Raw genomic sequence first — 21,403 nt, 5'->3', positions numbered from 1 at the left:
TCCTTGTTACAACTTGTAAAAACGTGCTTCACGCGGATCGACATCCACACGCTGTCACTGCTCGCAGCAGACTGACTGCGGGCGCGTTTGGAAGGACAGACCACCCACTACTTTTTCCGCACCGGCAGCGCGCGCTGCGGTGGATTGTTGAGTCAGGGTAGCATCATGCTCATTACTTTCATAATGAACCTTGTATATAAGAAGAATTTTTATAATAAAAAGGTGAACGGAAAGTCCAAATCCCGAGTACATTTTACTGCTCTACCCAAGAAATTTTAGAATATGTTTAAAACAAGAATTAAAAAAAATACACGCGTTTAAAACAAAATGATTAAAACGTATATAAAATTTGTTTTAAACAAAATCAATTGTTTAAAACAAGTTTTAATCATTTGTTTTAAAAATTTTGTTTTAAACAAAACAACCCTGCTTGATACCCAAATTTTGCACCAAAACAAATTCACCATGTTTTTCCTCTTGCGCTTGTGTCGCGAGGATATCTGGGTGTAAGGAAGTGGAGAAGGGTAGGAAAGCATGAGAAATAAAGTTTATTGTCACTAGTGTTCGTGGAAGAGAGGAAGGCGCAAGGTAATCCTCATTTAATATTTTCAAATAACATGATTTTGAAGTTTATAAATGGGATGATTATTACAGTAAAGTAATCGAAAAAAATAATGACGTTTCAATATAGCATGCATTAGTTTTTAAACGGTGAACTGAGATTGGAATTACTAGAATAAAAAGAAATGTATTGTGAAGACACCGGATGAATTACTTTTGGTAATAGTATACAAGAGAACGTCGTGATCTGCGTTTCTTCTGTGTTCTATTATCACTTCTACATGAAATACCATAAATTTTCTACGTAGTGCAATAGTAAGAAGTATCCATGTACACAAGACATGCGATATGCGTTAAATCCCCCCCCCCCTTACACACACATAGATAAAGTACAAGGGCACTACACATGCAGATATGAAGTACAGGTACGTTCTGTTTTATTTTCGTATCAGTCGATAAGTAAATCAAAGTCGCTTTGTTACCCCCGTGGTAAGTTCGTAGATACTCGATGAATAATCCCTGAAAGTATGAGCGTCCAGCTCCTTCGGGAACTGACGCGGCTTTACGTATACTATATCCTGATAGAATTTTGCTTATTTCTCCGTATATTAGTTTAGGTTAGGTTGGATTTGGTTACGTTATGTTAGGTCTTAGTACTTGCATCATCCATTTCTCCTGTAAGTTTTATATTTTTTACGTGCTTCTGGACCCCATCTGTTAAACATAACGTTAATTTGGAAAAGGCAAAAATCCCAAAAATCATAGTCATATTACCAAAGGCGAGTTACGTTAAGCCACGTGGCGCCAAACGTATGTATTAAGTAAGTGAACGAAACACAGCCTTATCTATTCATGTCATTAATAAGGACTGTATCGAAAAGTAACTATCAACATGTATCATTAACAGGAATAAAAATGGAAGGAGATGTACAAAGGAAAAAGACAATTTGTTACACTACAGTACTTGTTGAATACAAAGAGAAAAAAAGTATACATTTACAGTTCGTGTCTGATGAATAAACGAAGCTTTCGTCGAACACCACCCAATAGTTTCTGCACAATATTGGCGGTGCATTTTCTCATTGCGTCAGACCAATATTTTCTGAATTCAGCCATGTTCCTGGCAGCTTTACCACCCTGTTTGACATTTTTCTTCACAAGTACCCAATACCGTTCAATAGGTCGGAGCTGAGGGCAGTTTGGTGGGTTCACCTGTTTTGCAACAAAATCCACTTTGTGTTTAATGTACCAATTTAGCGTAGATTTAGCGTAGTGGGCCGTCGCCAAATGCGGCCGAAACAATAGGGGAACACCGTGCTTTTTATACAAAGGGAGCAATCTTTTCTGTAGACATTCCTTTTCAAATATTTCGGCATTAATAGTTCCCTGTGTATAGAAAATTCCAGATCGTAAGGCGCACGAACAAATTACTTGCCGCACGAGCACTTTTGGTCCACATTTGTCAACTGAAACACATTTGACCGAGTCATCCACATCTTCATCTTTGACTTTTGTATACTATTGAGGGCCAGGAAGTGTTGTAAAGTCCTCCTTCACGTAAGTTTTATCGTCCATCAAAACACATTGTCCTTCTCTGCTCACAAATCGTTCATACAATTTGCGAACTCGTGATTGTGCTCTCAATTTCTGCTTAGACGATTCTTTGGCTATATTTGTTTTCTGTAGGTTTTCAAATTAATCCTAGTTTTAATTCTTTGAACCATTGCGATCGTAGTACCTGCCTTTTTCGCTAAATCGCGAACAGATAATGATGGATTTTGTTTAATTAACCTCACCACTTTCTGGCCCAGTTTTAGGTAACCTGCACCCTTTTTTCGCCCCGATCTCGGCAAATCTGTAAAAGTAAAATGATTACCAAATTTTTCAATAATAGTTTTCGCACTTGCATGTTGCACTTTCATCTGTTTTGCTATCTGATTGTAGGTAGCTCCTTTTTGGGAACACCATTTGTGCAGAATTTTGCACCTCGCTTTCCTCGGAATTCGTCCCATAGCCTATGCAACTCCTCACACGGCATTCAACATGGTACAGCAGCTAAGTACAACTTGCGAACTAACCCACAGACTGTGTGGACTCACTTTCAGCTGTCTGGCCCGTGCCTACCAGCGCTACCAATGTTGATAGTTACTTTTCGATACAGTCCTTATATTGAAAAGCTGGCGGGGTTAACTGAATAAATCCTCCAAAGATTCGGAGGTTAAGTTTAAATGTGTCACACTGATATTTAGTATCTCTCCCAATCTTGTACATATAAAATTTACAGTGTGTTACTTTACAAAATATAGCTGAGCTAGGGACAGCTAGCGAAGGGAGTTAGAAGCCCCCAAGGCCCTTGTAGGGTTAACTACTGTATCGCCGGACCAGTTTTAGAAAATTTACCGGGTCAATTGGAAAATTTATTAAAGTTTGTGAGGAAGAATGAGTGAAAGTTAGGTAAGGGGAATAATACAAGGGCCTATGTTTAGCAGAAGGGGTCCAACTCTTTTCTCTCACATTCGGTTAGTTTATGGTAGGTTAGGTTAGTTTAGATTAGGTTAGTTTAGTTTATGTTGTATTAGTGTAGGGGCCCCGCACAATTTTCCAAAAAATGATAGAATTTCGCTCATTCCTACCAATATTAGGTTAGTTTCGGTCAGTTCAGGTTAGCGTAGGTTAGTTTATGTTAGGTTAGGTTAGATTTGGTTACGTTATGTTACGTCTAGGTACTTGCATCATTCATTTCTCCTGTAAATTTTGTGTTTTTTTTTAGTGCTTCTGGAAACCTTGTACTAAACATATTCCAATAAAAGTTAAGTAAGTTGTATTTGCTGATTGTCTTTAATGTTGTAAGCGCCACTGTATGTGGAGGCGGATGGACTATTTCGCGGAGAGGTACACTTGTTTGATTATATGGATCCATAGACTGTAAAATGCACAGAAAAATTTGGGCATGTGTTTAATTTGTTCATTTCATTTTGAGAACAGAACCCAACGAACCCCTGCGAGGCTTCTAACCCGTTCCTACTACTACTACTACTACTACTTCTACTCCTACTCATACTCCTACTCCTACTACTACTTATATTATGGATCTGTATAGTAAAACTACACGCCTAATAACGTAATCTAACGTAATGTAATGTAATCCAACCAAATGTAACCGAATGCAGTATATTTTACTACTTTTTTTCGATTTTCAAATTGGCCCGGCGATACAGCAGTAATGCCCCCTTGTACTTCTACCTTTATCACAGTTTAGACAAAGACAAGGTACTCGATTCTGGAACCATGAAACGAGTTGGGGGAGATACTAAATGCCATGCCTAGTAATTGTACAATAATAATAAAATAATCAGGCAGAAGTTCGTTAGTTGGTATCCCGTTAAAATGAAATTTCAAACTTATCTGAATAGTGAAATTTTGATGGTCTAATTACAGTGAAACCTGTCAACTTGGCTACCTGCTTATCGTGACCTAGTTCGTCTTGAACCTGCATTTTCCCATAAGATGTTCATTACTTACTACTCTATAGGTTTGTCACCTGTCTTATCTTGAAAATTGGCCACACTGAAGCAATGTTTACCCTATGATGTTAATGATAAATTTACCTGTGTATCTTTGCCACGCAAAACACAGTTTTGTTAATTTTCTTATCTCTTTGGAATTTCCATATGAGAAGCAGATTTTCTCTATTTGTGACTGGACACAAAGAAGCATAGATTCGCACGATTTTTTCTTGGATATCAATGGCCAGAACACTACCCTCATAAAGGGGGGGGGGGGTTGAAGGAAGATGTGAATAAGAAAAAGCACGTACAGGAATTCAGGAAATGGTTGTACGTATTTGTTTACCCTGTCTGTTTTGGTAAAACCATTAGCTATATCGACTCCTTTCATCAGTGGGAAGCTTTAGTAATTCCGGAAACTTCTCAAGGTTAATAGTAACAATCTCAATTGTCAACTAGTGGCACCTGTCGGCTTGTCAAAAGATAGCGGAGTTTTTGAGGTATGAATTCCCTGAAGTTTTTCTCGAAACATCTTTTGCTCCGAGGGAAACACTTCTAGCTCATTAACAAGAGGTAGTTAACTACAATATTAGGATGTGCATATCTGCCAAAAAGAATAAAACAAATACGTTTAGAATGAACCAACATTCAGTAACAACTAAAAGAAGTCATATAAATTGCATATGAATTTCTCAATTTATAACTTAGCTTTTCTTGTTTTCAATCTGAATAACTCAGTGCGTTATAATATAAATTTCACTAAACTGCGTACATCCGCTCCTATTTCATGGTTGTTTGTGTTATTGTGTTTTCAATGCGAATAATCCAATGTACCAGACTAGTTTTCAGGAATAGAAAGGTATGCACATATATTAAACATACTATAGTAATATTTTCTAGTACTGTATTTTTTTATGATTACTCTATATACATTATTTATAAGTAGCTGTCGTGCCACTGATTATTAAAATTTTACAATCAAGTAATACTAGAAATCCTACTCTAAAAATACACGAATCACACTTATTTTCTGTCAGTTGGCCACTTTTCGATGAAACCGATAGCGGCGAACATAGACAGGTTTCACTGTATATTTCAGGAAAAATCACCAAAATTAAAAGTAGGAATGAAAGAAATTTTTAAAAAATAAATAATTCCAAGTAGCGCAATGCAAAAGGCTCTAAGATGGTCATATCGTAACCCCTTCCTACTTTTATTTTCATCGATCTCCTTTCAAAAATACAATGAAAGTAGCATTATTTCAATATTCGTATAACCAATTTCAATATTCGTATATCCAATTTCAACTCTTGCATGTTACGAATGAAGTAACAAAAACATCAAAATATGACCCACATCGGCCACCGACATACGGTAAAAGAAATACCTCGTGCGAACTATATCCCGTGAAATTCTCAACCACTACGGCACACTGACATCCTAGACATATTAGGTAATAACATAGTGCTTTAACATTTAGCTCAGATAACATAGAATAATTCTAATACTGGGGGCGCGGTGGCTCAGTGGTAGAGCGTTCACCTCTGGCGCTTGGGGTCCCGGGTTCGATCCCAGCCCCCGCCAAGTGAACTTTGTGGTGGACAAACACCGTGCTCGTGGGTTTTCTCGGGGTTCTCCCGTTTCCTCCCACTTTCTTCATTCCACCATTTCACTCATCTCTCATCGTCACCGTCTCCTTTAGCCTAACCGGCATACCCGTGGGACGTAAAACTCAAAGATTTCATTTCATTTTTTCATTTTAATTCTAATACTACCAAATCGCTATTACAGAACGGAACATATTTAATCTGTCACCATCAACCGGGACGAAACACTATCGCGACTCACGAGATACCTGTTGACTTGAGATAATACCTAACGTTGTGATTGGAATGACAGGATATAATACAAATCAATGAATAAACTCGAGATCTAACCTTTATATTGAACTTCTTTTAACACGAACAAGTTAACGCAAGACGAATTACTCGAAACTTATTCTCTTGGAAGTGTGCATTCATTCAACAACAAAACACGCTCAAAAAGTAGGAGCAGCGAAAGAAACAATAAACATCAATGACAAGGATGGACAAGACTTAATATAAAATAAATAGTGTAGTCCATCACTTTAGCATCCTCAATCTAAATCTGATGATTTCAGTGTTGCAACATGGTAATAATGAAAGTCGCAGACCCAGCTACAAAAAAATGTTGCCAATGCTCAAAACGGGTTCACTCGAGCAGATGGTTCTACCAAATAGAAAATTTGTAGGTAAAATGAGATGTGAACATTTTTCATGAAGAAATGAGAGTGTGAGTATAATTACTATCAATGCACATCATATTGTAGTGAATTGGAGTAATAGTGGAAGTATTGTATATGTAAGTGTGCTCCTCCACTATCCTCGTTTATGCATATATATATCCTGCTCCCTACGGACGCATCCCCACGGTACCGCTCGGGCCCCCCTGCTGCTCTCCTGGCGTGACTCAGATAGCATTCGTGCTTTTTAGTGGCCACCCAGCACAAGTTGGTTCTTGTTTTATACATGTAGTTTATATGCCATACGTCCACTTCATTTATTAACAGCTCTCCTGAAGTCAATCTGCAAGAAATAATGGAGCTTTTCATTTAGTGCATGCCCTGTTAAAAGAAATACAAAGCTCCAATAACCTAACCTGAAAATGTAAGAAATGTGTCAAAATTTGATAGAACCGTCTGCTCGAGGAATGCCTTCAAGACTAAATATTCAGTCTGCGGTTATCGTTTTGAAATAGATGGCCACACGGTAGTGAAGTTCCCCACGATTAATCTCGAACGTGGCCAGCCACGACTTTTGCACAGGGGTGTTCAAAGGTGTTAGTCGAATGGTAAGCGAGATTTTATCAACAAAAATAACATTAGAGCGCACTACTTCAATAGAAGGAAATAAAATCAAGCAATATTCATAAGTAATATAATAAGAGTATATACAATGCAGTAATTAAAATGCTACTTAATAATATAATTTTAACTAAAGAAATATAAATGACAAGTTAGTCATTTTCGAAATAATTTTTTGAAGAACTTGTTCAAAATATTTAATTAAAATATATGTATTAATAGTCGTAGACTGTTCAAGAGTTCAGAAAACTATTGCTTATAATTTATTTCGCTCATATTATAAAAATTACACAGCCACAAGTGATGCCTACCGCTGCTGGAGTGACACCAAGAACAGCTCTAACTTCGATATATGTTCGCGCAATAGCAGCTCAAAATTAGGAATATTTTAAATATAGAATCAATGGTAAATTTTTCGTGACTGATACGAACATTCTCACATTTTAGCAGATCTCAAAAGACAGTAGTGTAATGTCAGGTTTTGCCAGTGGGAGAGTGGAATGAATGTTCACCGACATAAGATGTTTTTATTACTAAACAGTTTATTAAGAAGCATATGCTTCTCAAACTCAAGGTACAATTGCCCCTGCCAGAAAATTATGTCTCATAATTTATTTTACTCACCCAATTGACATGACATGATCTTAATTAATACGCTCCACAGTTTGAAGCATACAGAGGTTGTTTCCGATCTATGGTGACGAAGTTACACACCTTGTACAGCACCACCAAGCGAGAAGAGAAGGAAGCAGCTAGTCTTGTGGGCACCTTGGACCATTGACTGTATTACAGTGTCTGATGAAGCCAAAATGTTCAGTGATTTGTTCTTCTAGTTCAAGCTAAATTGTTTTTATCTAAATTTAATTTTGGATCTTTCGTTCTGATGAAATAAGATATGCATAGGAATCTTTTTACCACGGATGATGACTAATGCAAAATCTTTATACTTGTGGTGGGATCCTGAGAGTTTCTTAAATGTTTTGAACTCCCTCGTGGCTAAGTGGTTACCGTACGGGCCTTTGCCGTGGGAAAGCCGGGTTCACTTCACGGCGGGAGCTCGTTAAGTAGCAGGTTCACATCTCATGTTGCTTCTCTGCTAAAAGGGACGCTAAACTAAAAATAAAAAAAAGTCTCTTAAATGTTTTGATGATCCTAATAATGTTGTGTTTTTCATCCCTGATGTGTTCTCTAACTATGTGTGTATATTTCTTTTTGCCATTTTAATATGTATTTGGTCATCACATACGAAGTAGTATACACCCAAATTTGCCATGTCCTCTATCTAATATTGGGTCATCCCATAAGCAATTTTGTTTTCTGTAACGATGAAACAAGCCCGGAAAAATACGAACGCAATTCTCAAGCATCATAATTGTCTCTCTCTATTACAACAACCCTTATTATCTGTCAGCCAGGTGCTGCATGCCTACCGATAGGAGATTTTCAGTATCACACAGTCTTTCCTTCCAAAGTGATTTTTAACACTGCGAAACAGAATTACATGTGTTGGGGCGAAGTTCGATAAGTACGACGCTTGGGGAAGTTTCTCCAATCCAAATTTCTCAAAGTTGGTACAGGTTATTGAAGGGAATGTTGTAGTCTGCTGGTTAGAGCGTTGGATTCATGTCCTCCTGGTCCCGGGTTCGAATCCCGGTCGGTGCTTCCTTAATTTTCGCCGTCCACCCAGAGTCGTGAGGCAAAACTGTGGAGTAACGTGAATAAAAGACGTGACGACCACTAGGTCTAGGAAGCTCCCGATACGCCGGTTAGCAATAGGGCGACGCGTTCGTCGCTAGGTTAGACGTAGTTCTACAAATTGCTAACAGATGGCGTGGAGCGGCTTAGGCCCACAAATCGGGCCGTTGTGCCAAGTGGTGTGGTAGAGGTTATTGTTCAATGATGAAACTTTCGTTCTGTAGCGCGTACATTTAGAGTTTTTAGTTAATATCCTGAGCTACACCATTAATTTGACCTGTACAGCAAATACTTACATGAATGACATTAAGTCTTTGCTGCTAAAAGTATGAATAAAAGTAAATGAAGTCAAATGACAATTGTAGTGTCACATTCAGTATTTCGCTTCTTCGTGAATATATGCTAAAATTAAGACGATTCATCTTTCTCTTTTAAGGTTTCTGTTATGGCAGTTGTTATAGGAAGAAATTTGCGCAGAGTGTTTAAAAATTGCCAAAATCTTTCTTCTGTTCAGCAGACAAAGGTGCGATTTGAAGCAACATACCGTGCAGCTTATCTGGACAAATTCCAATCGCCATTGAAAATTAGGGAGACAGTAGAGAAGAAGAAAATAGATGAAGATCAGGTATGTTTTCTGTCAGATAGAACATCTTCAACTGTATAATTAAGTAAAATAAATAATTTACCTCAACTGCGTTAATATTTCTTCTATATTTCAGTATCTCTTTCAGCGTCAGATTTTCGACTAGGCCAACAAGGCAAGCTGACTAGGGCCGAAAAAAAAAATCAAGATTTCTAATAAATATTTTTTCGCAGTTACGTTTTACGTTTTGTTTGGTTTAGATGAATTAGTTGTTTTAAAAGTTTTTATTCCTGTAGGAGTCATATATAAACTTAGTAACTTTTGTTTTGAACATTGAATTAATTAAAAAAAGAAAAAGGTTAACGAATTATGTAAATCCACAAAGATGTCTTTATATACTAAAAAGGAAATATACTATATAACAGTATGTCGCTAAAGCAAATGTCGAAGATATGCAGGAACGATTTCATTAATGGACAGTTTATGACGGGGTGAGTGTAGTGGCAGTTGAGAGATCTCTAAGTATAAATTGCTTAGGACAGCAAGATGTCTAAATCCGCTACTCTTTGGACTGATAGTATCATCGGACAAACATTAATCCGAAGAAACCTGAGAGTTTCTATTACACCTAATATTTCTTCAAATCTGTGGGTCCTAATCCTTTCTTTTCATCTTTATTATGTGCAGTAATGTATCAATTGTCCAGTCGTATAATAGGTGTCTGTAAAACTTAGCACAGATAATTATGAAACAACAATGATTATTAAACTTTGTAAGGAACACAGGGATTCGTATAGTACGCTTCCTGTAGTTGCATAGGAAGTCGTAACTAGTTGCTATCAGTCCAAAGAGATATCGAAGTACTGGAGAAGAAGAATAATATAACCACGCACTTAAGGTAATTATTTTATTTTACTTTATTATACATAATATTCTAATGCGTACGAGAAAGTTAATACCTTAAATTTTATCTTCAACCTGTAATTACTGATGGATTCAATGGGATACATATCCATTAACAGAAAAAATAAATAAAACTCACACGAAGTCATCGAAAAGAACATAAAATTAGTGGACTATTTTGGGACACTTCTTAGCTTTTCCTCGGCACACCTAAAGAAACAACTTGCTGCTATACAGAAGACACGATCCATGAAATTTTCTGGTTGTCCATCCTGCAAAACAAAAGTGATGAAATGAGTTTGTAATTCAATACATACGACCAAACTGACCTCAGTCTTTTTCAAGAAATGTGAGTTCTAATGAATGTACCAAAATTGAGAAAAAATCAGGAAAATTATAGTAGCAGTGCCTCTGTAATTATTTTGCTTGTGTAATAATGCTATTCCATTTTCTGTCTAAGTTTCTTCTCTCCAGATTCAAGGTAGGATTTTTGATCTGATAAATAAATGAATAGCATATATGTTAAAAATGTTCACATACATTATGTTGCGGTGTTCCTTTCAGCTTCAGGGGAAATTTGTTTTGATATATCCTATTGCAACCTGACGTTCAAATCTCCATCTTTTTAAAATACTGTATTGTGAAATGGAGAATACGAGAAAGTTGTATTCTTCAGAACTGTGATAAATTGGTTCATTAAAAAATAATCCAGAAGCACCCAAAATTATCTAAATGTGAACGCTCCTCAAAAATTTATTGCCTTCTTCAGCACGTGCCAAAGTGTTCACATTTAGGTAGTTTTGGGTGCTTTTGGGTAAGTACTTTTTAATGAAGTAGGTTCATAGTTTATATTCACTAATACTATTATACAGCAAGTACTTCTCAAATTAATGCTTTTGTTCGGCGCATATTTCGCTATCATCATTTTGTGGATTCGCAGTTTATTATCATCATTTGAATGTTAGTGCAAGATCCTGAATTGAATGTTTGTTTACTAATGGATCCTGTAGGATAGATACCTTAGAAGCAAGAAGCTGGCACTCATTTCACGTTGCATGCAGAAAATAATTGTAATTTATACAATTTCGGTTCTCGGTGGAACCTTCGTAGGTAATATTTCTTGTAGTTGCCCTTTGGTTTCTTTTCATAATTTATCTATGAAGATAATTTTTTTTCTGAAATATTTGAAGGAAACAGGATCATCCAAAAATTATTCCAAATTACATAAACTACAGTTATTTTCTGGATACAAGGTGAGCGTCTGTTATTATTATTATTATTATTATTATTATTATTATTATTATTATTATTATTATTATTATTATTGTGAAGAAGAAGAAGAATGTTTCTTATGCAGAAATACATAGAAAGGATTTTTAAGTGCCATAAATTTGGAACAGGAGAATCTATCTATTAAACTACAAACTTATTCCATCACTCTTATTCTACAGGATGGATAAAACGAAAATTTTACACGCCATTTCTTGTATGTAGCAGCTATTTTTCCTTTAGGTCCGCCAAATAAGAGGTGAGGAGTGCCTTCAAACAGTTCTCTGATTATATCTTCTTTTGGATGTTTTCAGGTATGAGAATTTTTATTTAGTGTTACCTTCAATTGTAATTGTTAAATTTTTGGTTTATGTTTAATTTAGGAGAAGCAGTTCTAACAAATACTTAGGTGTAGGTGAATGTACTGTAATATGCAATATAACTGTCCGTTTTCACATTGGGCGGTACTTGAATAGTCATGTCATTTTAACTAATTCACAAACACCGACAAATCGTCACATGACTTCCGTGCTTCATTAAGAAACTATGTATATTCTTTCAGAAATAGCAGCAACCAATTATATCACTAAAATAAAATGTATTCGTAAAGATTGATATCATAAGACTAGTTTACATAGTGAACTATTAATCGTAAATTAAAACCAATGCCTATACAATTGAAGGAAGAAAATGGAAAATAATGGAAAGTTTTAAATTCCTGATAAGAATTGGAAAGGGATAAGCCTTGTCTTTGCAGTCACAGCTTCCTATCGTCAGCAGTCTTTTTCATCTCTGTGTAGAAGAAAACCCTTTCATTGATCATATTTTTCTAAATATGATGTTCCCGGTCCTCCCCTTTTTCCCCGTTATCTTGTCTGTCTCCGAAAATGTTTGGAGAAGAGCATCATGTCTGAGTAAGTGCCCAATTAGCTTTGCTTTGCGTACTTCTATTACTTTAAGTAGTTGTCTCTCCTGAACTACTTCTTGTAGTATTTATTACTCTTCCTGTCAATCCAACTTTTCCTTATAATCCTTCTCCAAAAACAAGGGGCCGCAGTGTCTCAGTGGTAGAGCGTTCTCCTCTGGTGTATGAGGTCCTTGGTTCGATCCCAGCTCGCGCCAAGTGAACTTTGTTGTGGACAAACACCGTGTGCGTGGGTTTTCTCGGGGTTCTCCCGTTTTCTCCATTCCACCATTTCGTTTATTTCTCATTACCACCGTCTTCTTTAGCCTAGCTGGCATAACCGTGGGACGTAAAGCTTTCCTTCTCCAAAACCACATTTCCGTTGCCTCGAGTTAAGCTTTCTCCTGTTTTGCTACTGTCTAGGTCTCACACTCATATGTTAAGATACTCCACACAAAAGTTTTTAGAAATTTCTTCTTAGCGTGAGTGTTAATGTGCTTGTTCATAAAAAGTTCTTTTTATTTTGGAAGCGATTATTGGCCAGTGCTATCCTTCTCGTGATTTCGCGATGATTTGTATTGTTTTTCTGACATTGCTACCGAGGTAGCAAAGTTCGGCCATTTCTTCGAGATGATCTTCACCTATTTTTATATTAGTCCTTCATCCGCTTCCCTTTTGTTATATATACAGCGTGGTTCAAAACAACACCGACAACGTTTGGGAGGTGATTCCTGATACCAAGATAAGACAAAAAGTATAGACCAACCTGGGCGCAAAAATGCTTCCTTTCGTAGTTATAGGCTGCCGAAAACATGAAGAAATGAACTTAAAAGGTCTATAGCTCCAAAACTATGGGACCTACCGTAGTCGAGTCAGGACTTGACTTAGGAACTAGTATGTGATATATCCAAGTTTCAGAATCCTGCGGTACTTCCGCAACAATTTTTATAGAGGTAGTTGGTGAGTACTTCAAATTATATGCCCGTAGTCAAACTCCCTCCATAAAAAATGTTGCGTGAGTACCTTAGGATTCTGAAACATGTATATTTGGATAGCACACATATTAGTTCCTAAGTGAAGTCTTGACCCGACTACTTGCTTGGGGTCCCGGGTTCGATCCTAGCCCCCACCACTTTGTGGTGGACAAACACCATGTGCTTGGGTTTTCTCGGGATTCTCCCGTTTCCTCTCACTTTCTTCATTCCGCCATTTCATTCCTTACTTACCATCACCGTCTCATTTAGCCTAATCGGCATAACCGTGGGACGTAAAACAAAGATTTCATTTCATTTTCTTGACCAGACTACGGTAGGTCCCATAGTTTTGGAGCTATGAACCTTTACATTTCATTTTTTTCTTGTTTTCGGCAGCCCATAACTCCGAAAGGAACCATTTGTGCACCCAGGTTGGTCTATATTTTTTTGTCTTGGCGTCAGGAATCACCTCCCAAACGTTGTTAGTGTTGTTTTGAAACATCCTGTGTATATATAACCATGACATAGGTCTTCTGGTATTTAGTTTTAGCTTGATTTCGCTGTTTGGTTGTTTAATAACTTGAGCATTTTATTTAGATCATTTTCCGCGTTTACCACTGCAGTTATATCATTGGCAAATCTGATGCATTGAATATGTACACGATTAATTTTGATTCTTTTCGCCTCTTCTTTCAATTTGGTGGGTGTTTCCTTAATAAACATATGGGTGCAAGCTTTACAAGCTTTATAAGCTTTATAACTCTAAGTTTTATCAAAATATCGAAAATATCAAAATATTGGTTAAAATTTTTAAATATTGATATTTTGATAGTTGAAACTATCAACAAATCAATCGAAATATTGAATAGGCTTACTAACATTCTTTTATTTCTGGTTGCAGTTATGGGCTAGGAGGTTCGGTCTGTTTCATACGTGAACTGAGTTATAGTTAGGTATGGAAATAGTATATTTTGAATGCACAATACTCCAGTAAGTAAGTAGTTCGTAGAAAGTTTTCGAAATTTTTATATACTAAGAAAAAGGAAAAAGACCATTTGAATTTTGTTGTTAAAACTTACGAGTTCTGGTTACTTAGAATGCAATTTTTGGTTTGTCCGGTTAATTTGAGTATTTGTGCAAGTAGAATACTATTGAGAAGTTTTGCTATATTTGTAAGGGTATCTGTTGTAAGTCCCAATAAGCAAAGAAAACAAGTTTATTTTTGTAATGCGGTAGCGTATATTTAAGGCCGGTGTCTGCAAACTCAGTCTGATTTTACTTACGGAGAAGGTATTTTCTACGACGTGGCCACGAAAGTAATCATTTAAAATTCCACGCTAAGATATTATAAGTATACGAAAGGTTGTTCGCTGTATATCCGATCATTTTCGATTTGATGCTGCTATCTGGTGTGTCATGCTGGAGCGGTGTTGAGTCTGATCTGGCGGGAGCAGTGTTGTGTCTGATCTTGTAGGTACGTGAGTGTTATCAAATGGCGCCGAAAATCAACCGGTATTGGGAAGGTTACGTAATGGCCCTTTTTCATACTATGTTTTCGTACGTACGCATTGTGAAACAGTGTTGGAAGAATGGGTTAACACTCGGGGTGACTAGTGCGAAAGCTATTGTGGCCCGTTACACACAACAGGCTCTCCCTGCGAAGCATTCACTCATGGAAACCACTAGAAGGCCTGCGAGCAAAGTGACACTCGTAGTGCTAAGGGGAATCCGTCGATTAGCGTGCCAAGAAAATCCTCCGACGCAACGTGAAATAGGCCACAGATTCCACACACTGTGAATAAAACAATTCGCAAGCACTTCAGATTGAAGTGTGTGCGGAAGGCCCGTGTACACCATCTGCTATCGCGTCACATTGCAGAGTGTAAGACCAACTGCAGTAAATAGTATGAGAAGTACCTGGCGGATTCCTAATGGAAGAAAGTTGTCACAGTGGACGAATCATATGTCCATCTCACTGTTGGTGGTCACATTCGGACGATCACATACCATGACAATGAGACAAGGGACGCAGTAACTTTGTTCGTCAGTACAGGGAAAGTTTCAGTCGTGGCTTTATTATTGTTACGGGATTCGGATATGAGGGTAGGTTTGATACGCAAGGTAGACAAAAACTGAAGGTGAATGCAAAATACTTCTAAGAATCCATTCTGACACCTATCTATCGGAGAGATATCCCACAATTTAAATGGACGCGAACCAGCTGATGATCCATATGGATACGGCTTCGAGTCGTACTGCCAGAACATCACTACATTTTTATCAGGAAGTGCCAGAGGGATCAGGAATTCGTGTAATTCTGTTTGAAGATATTCCTGTGAAGAGCCTATGTGCCAGTCTAGTGGATTTTTGCGCATTTGGATTGTTGAAACGACGTCTTCAACATCGCTGCCCATGCACCCTGGATAGTCTATTGAAAGCTTGCAGGGAGGAGTGGGACAGAATTCTCATGCCTGTCTTGCGCCGGATTTTGCTGCAATGGATTGTGATAGTCCATAATGCTGGCGTCCAATAGAACATGAACGGTGATGGCGGCGCAGTATCTCTTAAGGTGAGTACCCGTCAAAAATGGTTGGATATAAAGCGGGCAACTTTCTGTAGACGAAAAAAAATTAACGTTGATCAAAGATGGTTGTGTTTATTGATAACCGAAACAGAAGAGAAAGATGTACATAAGTCAAGCGATTTAATCAATTTATCGAGCCCAATGATACTAAAGTAAAGAAGAATAATTGAACTCGGTTGTCAACTTCGGAGTGAAGAGGACATACTATCTTAAGGGTAGTATACTGTGAAACTTCCGTACTACGGACAGATTTTTTTTTTTTTTGTTTTGTCATGACCCAGCAAAAATATGTGTATTATTACGAGACAGAATCGTCTCGTTTACAGATACATAGCAGTCTTTTTGCCCAACGTTTTAACAGTCTCTTCATAACGGACAGGAATTATTCTTAGTTCATACACACTTAGCGCAGAAGATGATTTTTGCAATTTAAAAACTCATCTTTGATGCAGTCTAGTAATCAGAAAATCTCTCCCACAAAAGGTTTTGTGATTAGTCATTGAACTGGTGAACCACTATACAGAACAGTTGCGGAATTTGGAAATCTTGTTTTCTCTGTTTACAATCTATTACTTAGATTAAGCTAATTGAGGGACTTTTACAGGGGATTTGTACTTGACAGTAAGATTACCATACATGCAGTCCATATAAACACATCACCCAGCAATTTACAATCTCATTCCTCCAGTAATTCGAACACTGAAGTTCAGTATTTCGATATTAGCCTCTATTCATAATTAATATATTCACTCTGTATTATAAATACCTCGAACAAATAATCATGTACCATTGGAGTGCGTCATTCAGCTTTCTTTGTATTACCAACGAAAAACACTGATTTTCAATATCTGGAACTGGGAAAAATTGCCCCGACAATACCAAATTTCGTTATTTTTACGAGGGCCAATTTGTTCAGCCTCCATTAACCCATAGAGGAGTACTACGTGGTATAACGAAATGGGGATAAAATAAATTGTTCATTGAACATCGCTCCATCTCCGATACCGATAGACGAACTCTGTTGTTCAATCATTCTGGAGTAGCGAGCGTAAAAACGTACCGAGTGCAATCGAAGTGCCCACCAAGTGGGAACTACTAAATGTAGTTCGATTTTTCCAAGCAGTTGATGGCCCTGAAATTCCAAGATTAGACAGTTCAGACGACACAATCTACGCCTTTCACGAACTATATGATTCAAGCGTTCATCGAGATTGTCTGCCACCACAGACTTCCACCCTTGGCTACTCCCATCCTATACGTCGGCAATTCTTTCTTTCAACTCTCTGCAGCACTCGTACATAACAGCCACCACTTACAAAGTTCCCTTCTTGAAACTCTCTGCAACAGTCGTGCACACACCCATCACTTGAGGACCGTTTTAACGAAAATCAACAAACGCTATTTTTTTTTCTTCAAAATGCATTTTTTAACGGATTCTTGTGCTTTAATTTGAGCCTCACACAATGGATAACAGAAAGTACGACGAAACTGAACATTTGCCGTTGTAAAAGACGCCTGAATGTAGCAAATTTTCACCAAACTCAACATCTACATTTTTCAAGATTATTTCCCAATACGTGGCCATTTCTGCCTCCTGACAGGGTTTTTTGGCCTTATTGGAAAGGAACTAAGAAAACACGAAACAATCACTCTGTCCTTAATATTATAACATTTTGTGAAAGTTTGGGGAAGTTCAAGTTTGCGGTAAAGACTGGTATAGTTACGATATGAAATCAATCTCCAAACGTTGAATGGAAGCCAAATTGCCTTTTAAGATATCTGAGACATGTTACATTATACCTAAGTATAATGTATCGTGGTCCGTGATTTCTTGAACCACCTGTATATTTATGTTCATACTTAGAGTCAAATGACAATCGAAAATTATCGTAAATCATTATTTTAGGGTTCAGTTTTAAATTGTAATATTTCGTCAAAATAATATAGGAGTAGTTGTTTTCATAAAAATTTACATATAACAATATTTTATTATTATTGCATATTTTGTCATTATTAAGTTATGTGCGTTCAAAAGCTTATATTTTGTGGTTTCTTATAGGTTTTGTACTATTTTCAAGGGAATTTAGACTTAAAGGAATCTTCGGAAGGAAATTCTTAGAATTTAATTCTGTAATTTCTTCAAAATTTCATTCTGAAATTCGGCCATGATGTCTTTTTGGCACATCCCTTTGTTTAGGTAGAAATTATTTCTCATTGGAGCAAAGAAATCTCAGTTTGGTTTGAGGCTCATGCCAAATTTTATCATTGGTTCGGCTTCTTTTGATGTGTCGAGATTTAGGTGTTATCCTTTTGTTGCGTCTCCAAAGAACCAATCAGCTCTCTTCTCCTTGATATTCTTTGTGTTTTACGTAAATCCGTGTTGGAGATCGGACATACAATTCAATCTTTCGTCGAAATTGTGCAGAATGTGGAAAGTTTTGTGTCAAAGTCTATGAATATTATTGTGACTGGTATTAAATGGTCTCTAATTTGACAAAATAAGAAATTTTGCGGTGATGCACTGCTCAATGGACGGTGAAGTGAAAAGTTAAACAAATTAGCATCGCTGTATAGTGGCTGTCGAGGATAGGCTTGAAGATGGACGCTTCTCTTTAAAAATTTTTGAGAGCACAGTGCTGGGGATTCTAGATTGAAGACCTGTGCAAGAATTTAAGTTGAAAGCTTTTCTTGTTCTTTACCTAGTCAAATGTGATGTGAAGATATACGGAGAAGTCGGTAGTAAAGTTAATAATTGCATGGAGCTTTAGGCTGTTGTACCTTACCTCTCCACATGAAACAAAAATTTGTGGTTTAGCGTTCTTTTTAATCTCGAAATTTTGTTTGGATTTTTTAAAAAAAATTCCGCTTCAATACTGTTCCAGATGTAGCTGTGGCATTTGTATAATCTCATAAAATATTTCTTCAATAAAATGTAGAAGTTGTAATTGGACAATTTTCCTTTCAAGTAGAATTGGGAATTTAAAAATGTGTATTAAGCTAAAAAATGTATACAGTATATACATTGTATATATATTGTATACAGTAAAACCTAGATATGTAGTCAAGGTGCGAAATATATGAGCACTATCAGAGGTATTTTAACTTTAGTGGAAAGTGAGATTTCACAAGTTTCAAGTATAAAAGTTCTCTTGGTGCGACTGACGTAAGAGACGACCGAATACTGTTTTTTTTTTTTTTTTTTCGTTTTGAGTTTTCGTTTCTTTTACTTTATTATTTTTATTTTTTCTTTCCGTTGCGCTAAAATTCTAGCTTTTTTTTTTTTTTTTTTTTTGGTAGGGCCATTACACACAAATTTCAGTTCAGTAGTCATCATTGCCAACTCAACTGGGAGGTTGACATCCTGTGTTGGTGGTTTGTGGTTCGCAACCTCTCTTACGACGGGTTGTGGATAACAGACTGCAGGCCTGGATGCTGAGCTTCGAGTTGTGATGGAACATACTCTGGGACCATCTTCTTTGGGCTAAATTTGAGTTTCATTTTCCGGGGACGATTGGTCTGGTGAGTGAGTAAGTGATTGTTGGTAGCATACCTGCACGGGGCGCAGTTGGTGTCGTGGCCTACAGTCAGTAATACATTCTCACGGTCCATAGTCCTAAGGAAAGTGAACATCATTCCACATTACTTTATTCCTCATTATTTTATTTATTTATTTTTTTTATGCAAAAGGCAGGTGTATTGCATTGTGTAAAAAGACCAGGTCACAATGTGTTTTTTAATACTTACTTTGCTTCATCGATAGACGTTGAGATGCTTAAACCTCGAAAGAGAAGTGTTTCATTAATGTGTGAAGCATTCCAACTTCCATCGGTGAATCATGGAAGCAAAACTAAAGCTAATGATGTGAAGAAATTGATATCTTATTTTGACAGTAATTCAGAGGAAATTAGAGTTCTGTTCAGAAGTTGTACAAGAGAATGTTAGTGATACTGAAGATAGCATTATGTATTACGAAGAACCTTTACATTAAAGAGGACTGTGTTCCTGTATTGTTTTCATACTGCATTAAAAATCCTAACATTGTATTATGTACTATTGCTTTAGTTGTCATTTCGATGTATGACTATGAGTTTCATAATAGGTTTAAGATGTGAGATACATATTTTGATACTGTGGAAACTTCTGTTCCTGTAATCACTTAAAAGAAAACTATAAATTTACTGATACACTGTTAACTTCTTATTCTGATATCTACAAAATGTAATATACTTAACAGACCATTGTGCCTAGAATGTATATTTATATCACAAAGCTTAAAATAAAGAAGAAATATGCATGAAAAAGTGGATATGTTAAGTTTTGTAAAAACTTGTAATTTCTAAGTTTTTCCTCAATAAAGGCCATTAGTGATGAATTTCAATCATTCCTTCATCAATCCCTATTTACATGGATGACCAGTATTAAACTTTTTAAATCTTTCGAGTCAACGATATGGAGTACAACTTTAAAAAACCTCTCTTTAAAAAAATTTTGTAAATGGCGTTTGTTGAGTTTTGTTAAAACGGCCTTCACTTATAAAATGCCTTCTTTATAAACTATCTGCAGCACTCATGCACACAGCTGTCATTTATAAAGTGCCCGCCGGAAACATTACTCGTGCCACGATGAATTGCATCTATATTATGCTTTTCCACGTGGAGAAATCGTATTATATCATATAGTATACACTTGGCGGGCCTTTCGATTACACTTAATATATTTTCACTCTCGCTACTCCGCAATGATTGAATATCACAGTCTGTTTATCAATGACCGATATCCAGTGAGCAGTTAGTATTATCCCCATTTCATCTTCTCTCAATAGATCTCTGGTCGCCGACGGTACTAATCATCATATCATAGGAATAAATAGTTAACTGATAAACGTCAGTTTAGATCATTTCTAGAAGACGTTTTGCAGAATCTGTAGTATCAATAGTGATGTGCCAGTAAGGAAATGCTTCCTGCAGGGCTCCCAGCTGTCCTGTTTTCCTATTTTTTTCCTATATTTTGGAAATTTGTGCATATTTGTCCTATATATGTCCCATATTTTAATCTTGTCCTTTATTTCCTATATTTTTCTGTGATTGAATTATTTAAAATACAAGTCAAGGGCAGTTCCAGTAATGATTTTAAATTGCTATATATTAACAATATGCTAAATATGTCTTAACATTTTTTTCCAAGGGTCTAGTCACTAATCCTCACTATTATTTTTTAAATTTGCTTTTTCCTATCCTCGCGTGCTTTTTTTTCTTTGTTTCCTATGTGCTTATTCTTCCTCAATTAAGCTTAGCTGAAGAACCTTGCCATGCTCCAGTTTCTTATAACGCAAGCTGTGATAGCATTCTATTTCAGCAGTGTGTACAACAGTATTGGCTAGGCATTAAGGCGTGTTGGTATTCACCAACATATCCCAACACCTTCCAATATTGCTGTACCTAATATGTAGGGTTCCCATGCATCCTGGAAAATCTAGAAATAAAAGTGTGTCGTGGAAACGCCGTAGAAAAGTCATGGAAAGCAGAAAAATGGTGAAAATC

General features: G+C 36.7%; 1 protein-coding gene across 9 annotated transcripts in view; it reads left to right on the top strand.

The window, feature by feature from the left end:
* Window positions 1-487: 487 nt before the first annotated feature.
* LOC145673264 (protein Cryzl2-like) overlaps window positions 488-21,403 on the top strand; it is a 105,228-nt gene continuing 84,312 nt past the window's right edge. For 4 of the 9 annotated variants that reach the window (XR_014128740.1, XR_014128739.1, XR_014128738.1 and 1 more), the window contains exons 1-2: window positions 848-986; window positions 9,083-9,271. Coding sequence is in view for 5 of the 9 variants with exons in the window: in XM_081742796.1 (XP_081598922.1) it covers window positions 903-986; window positions 9,083-9,271 (273 nt within the window). In the remaining 4 variants the exon portion in view is untranslated. Of the gene's footprint in view, window positions 589-845; window positions 987-9,082; window positions 9,272-21,403 lie in introns of those variants that run through there. The other 5 variants (XR_014128741.1, XM_081742800.1, XM_081742797.1 and 2 more) reach the window with 3 other exon arrangements.

Source organism: Thermobia domestica, chromosome 16 (assembly GCF_964235325.1).
Source record: "Thermobia domestica chromosome 16, izTheDome1.hap1.1, whole genome shotgun sequence".
NCBI classification, from domain to species: Eukaryota; Metazoa; Arthropoda; class Insecta; order Zygentoma; family Lepismatidae; genus Thermobia; species Thermobia domestica.
This window is presented reverse-complemented; position numbering and strand designations above follow the sequence as displayed.